This window comes from Oppia nitens, unplaced genomic scaffold, assembly GCF_028296485.1.
Source record: "Oppia nitens isolate AA-2021 unplaced genomic scaffold, nextdenovo-longstitch-racon4-pilon3 scaffold2_pilon_pilon_pilon, whole genome shotgun sequence".
Classification (NCBI taxonomy): domain Eukaryota; kingdom Metazoa; phylum Arthropoda; class Arachnida; order Sarcoptiformes; family Oppiidae; genus Oppia; species Oppia nitens.
The window spans coordinates 9,253,017-9,263,229 of record NW_026533210.1 but is presented as its reverse complement, the minus strand read 5'-3'; the positions used below and the strand labels follow the sequence as shown (position 1 = coordinate 9,263,229).

General features: G+C 26.4%; 1 protein-coding gene across 1 annotated transcript; it reads left to right on the top strand.

Annotated features, from left to right (window-relative positions):
* Positions 1-1,093: 1,093 nt before the first annotated feature.
* Positions 1,094-8,035, top strand: LOC128956066 (uncharacterized). Its single transcript, XM_054301748.1, has 10 exons — positions 1,094-1,430; positions 1,614-1,735; positions 2,285-2,432; positions 3,176-3,288; positions 4,038-4,266; positions 4,793-5,148; positions 5,611-5,744; positions 5,836-6,057; positions 6,157-6,512; positions 7,860-8,035. The coding sequence occupies exons 1-10, from the start codon at positions 1,109-1,111 to the stop codon at positions 8,033-8,035; spliced, it is 2,178 nt and encodes a 725-aa protein (XP_054157723.1). The 5' UTR covers positions 1,094-1,108.
* The last annotated feature ends 2,178 nt before the right edge of the window (positions 8,036-10,213 follow it).

Genomic DNA, 10,213 nt, shown 5'->3' with positions numbered 1-10,213 from the left:
AAAATATTCAAAAATACGGTAATTTAAAAAAAGACATTTACAAATATTAAAACAAATTAATAAATTAGTAGAATATTTATTTTTAAATTGCATAAAAATAGCGGCAATTATTAAAACATTTGTTGAAAATATTAAGCATATTTTATGCTAATTTAAATGGCAAATTTTTTTATGCAAAACAAATGCTATCATATAAATATAAATAAATAAATGTATATATATTTCCTAAAGTCTAAAATATTTTTTTGATATAAAAACTTGTTTTATAATAAAATGAAAATTTTAAACATAATGTTATATATATATAATATTTACAGATGTTTTTTCTTTATATATATATATTTATTATGTATTATGTATTATAAATTATATATTATTAAAAATTCATTTCAAACTATATAATATGTTTCCTATCATTTTAATTACTATTTTTTAATAAAAAAATAGTAAAATACTTAAATACTAAACTAGCAGTCATTGTATAATTTACAATTACTATTTTTTTGTACATTGCATTAATGAATAAATATATCGACATTTAAATAAATTAACAGTAAAATTTATTGCCAAGTTTAGGGGGCACAACAAAATTTTTGTTATTGTTTTTTGTTTTAATATTAAAAATAACAGTTATATTCCTTAATATATTTAGATAAAAAAATAATAATATAACCTACACACAAAATTTTTGTATTTTTGTGTATTTATATTACTGCTTAAATAACAAATAATATATTAACTTTATAAAAACTAAAAATATATTATTGTTAACTTTTAGATAAAAAAAATAATCTATAATATATCACATTTATATTGTATATATTTTATTATGATATACTACTGTACCAGCTATAATAATAATAATAATAATGTATTAATTTATAAACACCAAATTAATCGGTATTATTTATTAGGCAATAATAATCTTAACAAAAAACAAATATCTGATTTAAAAAAAATAAGTCTAATAAATAATGTATAACTAATTTAAAATGAAAAACAATTTATTATATAAATTATAAATATATAATAATCTTTTCAAAAAAAAATAATTATCATTTTTTTTATTAATTTTTAAAAAATAATAGGAAGAGTAACGTTTGAAAAGATGACAAACCGTGATTACCCGGGAACTACATATTACACAATACGTAACGTTTCCCTATACGAGTGTCTCGGCTGGTGTCGCGATGAGGTCGACTGTACGGCCGCATCGTTCAGCTTTGTGGTCAACCCGTTGGCACCGATTCAGGAGACGTCGTGTTTGCTACAAAACGATACACAGGCCAAAAAGCCGACCACTACCGGTGCTGGTGGTAGTGCCAGTGCTGCGGCCAATGCAGGTGCGGGCGGTTCGGGCAGCTCGCCAGGTGGTACACCGCAAAAGGCTATTAATATGTATTATTTTACGAAAACACAACTCAGATCAGGTAAGGGTATCGGTGTTGTTATTGATGATGATGGTGGTGGTTGTGGTGTTGGGTTGATAGACATACATATAAATTATAGTTGACTTTGTATGTGTATGTTGTATGATATGTGATACTACTGTATAATATTATTATAATAATAATTACAAAAAATAATTTTTTTTGGGGGTTTTCCTAACACAGAAAATGTATGCAACCGTTTGTGGGCCTTCGAGCGCTTCCCCAATCGTGTGCTCCGGGGTCTCGATAATGCCATCATCTATACATCAAACAAGGAGGCCTGTCAGGCCGCCTGTCTCAATGAGGTATCAATTATTATTTTTTTTCATCTTTCAAATCTTTCAAATCAATTGCCAGTAACTCTCACTTCAATTAATTTAATTCAAAAAAAAAAAAATAAATATCAAAATTTTTAATCATACTTTTAATCAATATATTGTATATGTAATATACCCTATAAATTATTTATACAGTATATGATGTATATATATATATAATTATTTCAATTAATTATCAGTTATATTACCTGTAATATACTAGTCATTACCAGTCCGTTAATTTAACTGTAAATACTTATATATAAATTTAGATATATATATATAATTTATATGATATATACAGTAGTTTTTTTAAAACTAATTTATAGTGAAGTGGTATTTTTTGTGATATGATTTTTCAAAATGATAACAATTTATTTTTTTTCTATGTATTTCAGTTATCTAACTGAGCTCTCAGTTCATAAACACTAAAAAATAAATAAATAAATAATTTACTACTAATATCACTGTATATATCTACAGTATCTAAATGTTTGTTATTGCCACTTGAATTACTATTACTATTTTCAACTACAGGTGCGTTTTGTCTGCCGATCGGTTGAGTTTAATTATGTGACACTACAGTGTCATCTCAGTGAATATGACCGACGAAGTCCCGGTGCCTTTCCTGTAGATCTGGTCGAGAGCCAGGGCGTCGACTATTTTGAAAATGCGTGCCTTCAATGTATGTCTTTATTATTATTATTTATTATTATTATTATTATTATTTATAAATAACTTATAAACTAAATACACACATATATATACAGTAATATATCATTTGTTGAATGTCTTAATATATTGATTTTTAAAAAWTTTTATTRCCATTACTTAAACTGCAATATAACAAAAAAAATATTGTGTGTGTGTGTGTGTGTGTGTGTGTGTGTGTGTGTGTGTGTGTGTGTGTGTGTGTGTGTGTGAATAAGTGATAAACATTTTTTTTTGATGACAGTTTTTTAAAGATAATATTTAATGATTACACGAAATACTTAATATATAATACATAAGTACAGTATAATTCAGTTTTAAAAAATAAATGCATAGAAAACTATTTATAAAACTTTTTTTAAAATAATAATTGAATACATTTTGATAATGATAGCGATGACAGTTATAATATATATGTATATATATATATATATACAATAGTTAATATTATTAATATATAACATATTTCATAAGTATAATAAATTAGGTGCAATTCACACATATACAGAAAAAGAGGGGAAAAAGTTACATAACAATTAAAATCAATTGAGACATTAACATTTTTAAAAAAAGCAGTGATATGTATGTGTGTATATCTAATTTAGTATATATATATAAATATATATATATGATATATCATATATTATATTATACATTATGTGATTAAAATAAAACTAACATTTGTTTGCACCCAAACCTCCACACAAAAACACACAGCTGAGGATATATGTCAAGATCAACGCGCCTATGATTATGCAAAGTTGGGACTGCCGTTAACTAAAGTGGCCCATTATGTTGAACTAAACTACTATCCCGACAAAGAGCTATTGGTAAGTGCTAAATATGCCCTACAGTTATACAGATGATAGTTATAATATTATTATTATATATATATAACTATATGTATATATAGTAGTGTCTCTAAATAAAATGTTTAATGAAAATAGTTTTTTTTTGTTTTGTTTTGTTAAATGCAATTACATGTTATTAATAATGCTCTTAATGAATGAGTACACACACACACACACACACACACACACACACACACACACACACACACTGGCATTTACTATCTTATAAATAAATATATATATTTAATATGTATATATATTACTGAAACATTTATATACAATATAAATATTAAGTAATATAATAGTAAATTAAGTTGTATGTGTGTGTGTGTGTGTGTGTGTGTGTGTGTGTGTGTGTGTGTGTGTGTGTGTGTGTGTGTGTGTGTGTGTGTGTGTATTATTTGTTTTATATATTTATATATGATAAAATAAACTAAAAATAATTATTTAGAAAAAAAGATTAGCAAAAACATTTTATCTGGTTCATCTCAATTTTCAAGATTATATCATCATTATAATAATAAAAATAATATTATAACTAAATAGGGTTTGCATTATATATATATATTATAATATTATATATATATATACATAGATAACATAGATTATATAAACGATGCATTATATCATTTAAGTGTAATGTGAAACAAAACAAATAATATTTAATAAAAACTAAAAATATTGTGTATATTTTGTTCTGCCTGTAATATCACATCACATCATCACAGGTGAAGTCACAGGGCGGTTGTCTGAGGGCCTGTACCATTGAAAATGAATTTATCTGTCGATCGGTACTCTATAGGCCAAGCTATAAGCCTGGCCAACCCAACTGTGCACTGTTTCATTTGGACCACAAAACGTTTCCGGATGGCGCCGACACATACGCGACTCCCAGTCCATTACCGTTACTCGATAGCGGAGAGACCACTGCTGTCTATCTAGAAACTAGTTGTACCAGTAAGTCAACTGTTCATACTTTATATACATATATATAGTATTTTTGATGGTATGTTATGTTGTGCCCTTTTTTTGTTACTGTATATTAAAAGAAAAGCCCTTTAAGCACCGGCACTCTTAACACATTATACAATATATGTATATTATTATATATCCATTAATTTTATGGTACTTAATATACATTTAAAAATATATTATATTGTATTAAGAGAATATACATAACATACAGTATATGTATATAAATAATACTTTATATACATTATATATGATATATATATATATAATTTGTATAAATATAAATTATATATAACTTTTTTTTCTCTCTCTCTCAATACGATAGTGTTATTATCAAGTGATGTGTGACTTACAACACATTATTATTATTATTAGCATTTTATTCAAATTTTAAATCAATTACACACACAGTTTTTTTCCGAGAGGAGAGGGGGGAGTGAGAAAAAAAAACATTTAATTGATTTTCCAAAAAAAAAAATTAATTTTTTTTAAATACCTAACAAAAAAACAGATGACACATCAACACCGGTACTTAGCCAGCAAACAGCTGCCGCTTCTAATGGCAAACCATCGATAATACCGGCATCCACTCAATCGCCGCCGATGTCGCCGACCATAGCCATGACAACACCGGTCAGAGACGATCCGAATCCGGAACCGTCGTGCGATTCGTACGGCGTCTGCTACGAGGTATCATTGAAGTGTACCGACACCCGTATTGTGGTAAACGTGCGGACCAGTCGTCCATTTCATGGGCGCATCTATGCGTTGGGCCGGAGCGAGACATGCAATTCGCATATTAGAAACAGCCAACAGTTCCAATTAGACATGTCTTTGGGCGGTCAGGATTGCAATACACAGTCGCTGGTAATATGAATATACCTTATAATAATCATATATAATATAATATATAACTTTCATTTTGCTTTATGAATGTATTATATATATATAAAAAAAACAACAAAAACAAATCATCCATTCATTCATTTCATACATTTATATATATATAGTGTATATACCTATACTTACTTTCCATTGCATAACACAATAGGGACTAATTATTTAAAAACCAAAAAAAAAATAAAAAAAATAACTAGCAGTTAAAATGCATATCATATTATAATAACTATAATAATAATTATTATTATTATTGCTAACAACAAAAACAACATTAAAAACAGTTTTTTTTCGTTAATAATAGTCATTGAATGATGAAAAAAATCATAGACTATATGGTTATTAAAGCTCATATACCTAACCTATTTAGTAGAATATGAATATCCAATTTTTTAAATTTCAAAAATAATTAATTAATTAATTGATTGATAGGCTGGCGTCTACACCAATACGGTTGTCCTACAACACCATAACGTTGTGCTGACCAAAGCCGATAAAGTCTATCACGTGCGCTGCACGTACGAGACCACCTCCCGTAACGTATCGTTCGGAATGATGCCAGTCAGGTATGTCCAGTAGTGGTCGTAGTCCCCCAGTGAGGGCTGTAACGTTACTTAATGAGCAAATTAGAGATCCATTCGAATCTACCTTTCCTAGGGATCCCGACACCTTACAGATAACATCGTCACCAGAGGCACCATTGCCCAAGATTGTCATATTTGGTACCGACGGCCGAGAGGCCAGTACTGTACGTATTGGCGACCGATTATCGTTTCGTATCGAAATTCCCGAAACTACACCCTACGGTATATTTGCCCGAAGCTGTGTGGCAATGGCCAAGGATGCCCGAAGCACTTTCGAGATAATCGATGAACACGGGTTAGTGGACACTCATTTTTATTTCAAACAACAAAAAAATTGTTTTATTTTTGTAGCTCATGTATGCTTTAACTGGTGTTTTGTTTTGTTTTTTTTTAGATGTCCAGTGGATAACTCAATATTCCCGTCCTTTTTACAAGTGGGCAACGCTTTGGAAAGCAGTTACGAGGCGTTCCGGTTCACTGAATCATACGGTGTGATCTTCCAGTGCAATGTCAAGTACTGTATCGGCAAATGCGAACCAGTCCTCTGTGGCGTCGGCCGCGACAATGTCGAGTCGTGGGGTCGCCGAAGACGATCAGTTCAATCGCCATCGTCTTCTTCGTCATCGTCATCGGGTGGCACTCAGTTCGAGTCAGACGACGAGATGACACTAAGCCATGAGATTCTAGTTCTAGATTTTGGTGATAATGACAGTGCAGCCAAAGCCAAATGGGATCCGTTCACTTCCAATGGTTTGTAACCAAAATAATATTGTTTACCTCTACCTCCCCCTCCTCCCCCACTCTCTAGTCTTGTTTTGGTTGTTTGGTTATTATTATTATTATAAGTAGTAGTAGTAGTAGTATATAGCCGTTTCCTTTTTTAACTACCGTCACTTCAATTATACCCAAAAAATATATTGTATATAAATATATATATATATTTTTAACGACAACTTTCCTACAAAATACTAAAACATTTTTTCAGAAAATATTTAATGTCTTATGAAAAGTTGAAATCATTTTTGCTTCAATTCATATAACTTATTAAACAACTCTCTCTCTCTCTCTCTCTCTCTCTCTCTCTCTCTCTCTCTCTCTCTCTCTCTCTCTCTCTCTCTCTTCTATCACTCACTCACTCACGCATTCATTCATTTACTCATTCACTAAATATATCGTTGTTTTTTTGAACGAGTTTTTATTAACCCAACAAAAAAAAACATTTGGCATCTCTTTGCTCACACAAAAAACTTTTTTTATTAGTAATTTTTATATTTATAATATTATTAGAAAAATATTTTCATTACAAAACTAAATTTAAAAATTTTAATCTAAAAAAATCAAACGTTTCCTATTAAAAGAAAAACAAAATAACAGTAATCATAGATTTGAAATACACTTTTTATATAAGAGAGCTGAGAGAGAGAGAGAGAGAGAGAGAGAGAGAGAGAGAGAGAGAGAGATGTGGGAAATATAAGTCTATATTAATAATGATTTAAAAGATAATTTTCTGATAGACTTTGTACATAAACAGGTATACACTTTAATACATTTTAAAAAATGATTTTTGTTGTTATAGTGTGTGTTGTAATTTCAATCATAGTATATGTCTATTGAGGTTTTACTTTACCTGTTTATAGCCAGGTATTTCATATTAAAATAAAACGCACAGTCAGTTATGAATTTTACTTATGAATAGAGAGAGAGAGAGAGAGAGAGAGAGAGAGAGAGAGAGAGAGATGTTATTTTTATTTTTTGAAAAAAAACTATTAGATTGCATGTTATACACATTAATGTTTAGGCTGTAAACGACTTGTAATGTGTAGTATAATCTACTATTACTACTACTACTAGATATACCTGTGCTTACCTGTCTGATTGTAAACTTATAACTTATATACAGTATATTAAAGTTGGTGTAAAAATTGTATACAAAAGTTGTATAAAATACAATACAATAGTTGTTGTTGTTATATATTATGATGTATTATGTATATACTGAATACACTTGTATAGTATAGTATACTGTATATAATGTTTATTATTAAATATATACTTTAACTGTTTATAACTTATATTATATATATATATTTTTTACAGAAACTTATTTCCGCGAAAGTGTAGCTCTGATGGATGGTTGCGCTTCAAAGACATCAATTGTGGCGCTCAGTATCACCAGTGCGTTGCTTCTTGTGATGTATGTCTGCACTGTTGCCTATTTTGCCGCCAATAGGAGATACACGACACAGACAGCTAACAAAATGATGATACGTTAGAAAGAGAGAGAGAGAGAGAAAAAAAGACAGGTATATACTGAGTGTATATATATATATATCTATCATATATTTTACAATAACAGTAATAGTTTTTTGTGTTATTGTATAGTAATAATATAAATATACAAATTTTTAAAAATATATCTAATAATAATTAGCTAACTAATAAGCAAAAAAAATTATTATTATTAAATAATAAACTTTATATATATGAGCATGGTTAATTGGAAACATACTATACATAACAATACATAAACATAAATACACATTTGATATGTTAAATATAACTTTATATATTTATTATGGCAATTGGCAGCTCAACTATAAATGTGTAACAAAACTAGGCTTCAAATATATTGATAATACTAATACAATATTATTACTATTAATAATAATTATATTAATTTTTTTGAAGTCATTTTATTTTTATTTATTTATTTTTGATGAATATAGAATATATGTGATATAATTTATTTTAATTTATTTATTTATTTTATTAATTTATATAATTATTACTTATTAAACCAGCCTAAACAGAAAACTATTAATTTTAAAAATAATGTTTTTTATTATTATTATTATATAATTATTTTATTAATAATGTTTGCCATTTTGTGATATCCTTTAAGAGAAAAAAACATTTTACTTGTTGTAAACTAAATTTTATTTATTTATTTATTTATTTATTAATTATTTATTTATTATTTATTTATTATTTAAAGAAAACATTTATTTATTTATATAAATTATTTTTTTGTTTTAATGATAAAAGATTATATAAAAAACAGATATAAATTATATTTATTTATTATTTCTTTTACATAACAAAAACAAAACAAACAAAGTTTTTATATATTTATAAAGAAATGTCTTCATTATTACTGTATTATGATTATCATAGGTTTAAAATAATAAAATGTAATTAATTATAAGGTTATACAAGTTATATATATATAATATACTCATATTTTTTTTATAAATATATTTATTTATTTATATCCAAAGAGATGGGAAAACTGTGTAATACAAGTAAAACAAAACAAAAAACTTTTTTTTAAAGTAATAATAATTTATAGTTCAAACAAATCACACGAAACAACTATTTTAAATATATTATTGTTATTACGATATTTATTATATGATATTATATTTATTTATTTTTTATCTAATCATCAAAACTCATCCACAATTTTGTCACACAATTCATAAACAAATTAACTTTTCAGTCAACTCTATTAATTTATTTTATTTATTTATATATATATATATAATATTTATTTAATTATTTATTTATTAACTTGATAATTTAAATGTAATTTTCACACATTTCATTATATTTATATACATATAATTATTTATTTATTTCATAATTATTAAAAATCTAATTTATATAAATATTACACATACATACAAACATAAAAAAATTAAATACATAAACTTGTGAACAATAATAATAATTATTATTATTTTGTTTGTTTATTTATAATTATATAAAGATATTTTTTTCAAAACAAACTTATAATTTATTTTTTTTTTGACGGAAATATTGCAATAAATAAGACCAAAAATATTTTTAAAAAAATTTTGTTTCTATAAAATTTATTTACTTAATTATTTTTAATATTATATAATTTTTATTTAAAGTTATAATTGTAGCCAGGTTAAGTATATACTGTATATATATATATATATATATATATTGAAACTATTGGTAATTTAATGAAAGGTAAAAACAATTTTTTTTAAATTTAAATAATGTCCAGGAATTGCACTTTGATTTTTTGGTCATCATTTTGGAGGCAAAAACTTGTAATTTTTTAGTACACATTTTTTTTCTAATCAAAATGTTTCTCTCAAATCATCCAAAGAGTAATCTCAATAATAAAACTTATTGAATAATTTGTGCGAAATTCATACATATATAATACAAAATACACTGTTATGTTGTGTATAAACTTTTATATACAATATATATTTAATATACAGTATAACTTAGATATTGTATATATCAAAAACAGTGGGAGAGTTTTTTTTGGTTATACATTATATTGTAAWATAACTTATAAAAGTAATGATTGATTGAATCAAACGTTTGATTGCATTTGCTTTGATTGCTCTCTCTCTCTCTCTTTCTCTCTCTCTCTCTCTTAAAGTGAATGATCTGATCCATGTCTTCAA

What these genes read in the sequence shown, in the direction of transcription:
- LOC128956066 (XM_054301748.1), top strand. Translation starts at nt 1,109, where the DNA reads ATGACAAACCGTGATTACCCGGGAACTACATATTACACAATACGTAAC. An exon ending in AGGCCGCCTGTCTCAATGAG is followed by an intron (nt 1,736 to 2,284) that starts GTATCAATTATT and finishes TTTCAACTACAG; the next exon opens with GTGCGTTTTGTCTGCCGATC. An exon ending in TGAAAATGCGTGCCTTCAAT is followed by an intron (nt 2,433 to 3,175) that starts GTATGTCTTTAT and finishes AAAAACACACAG; the next exon opens with CTGAGGATATATGTCAAGAT.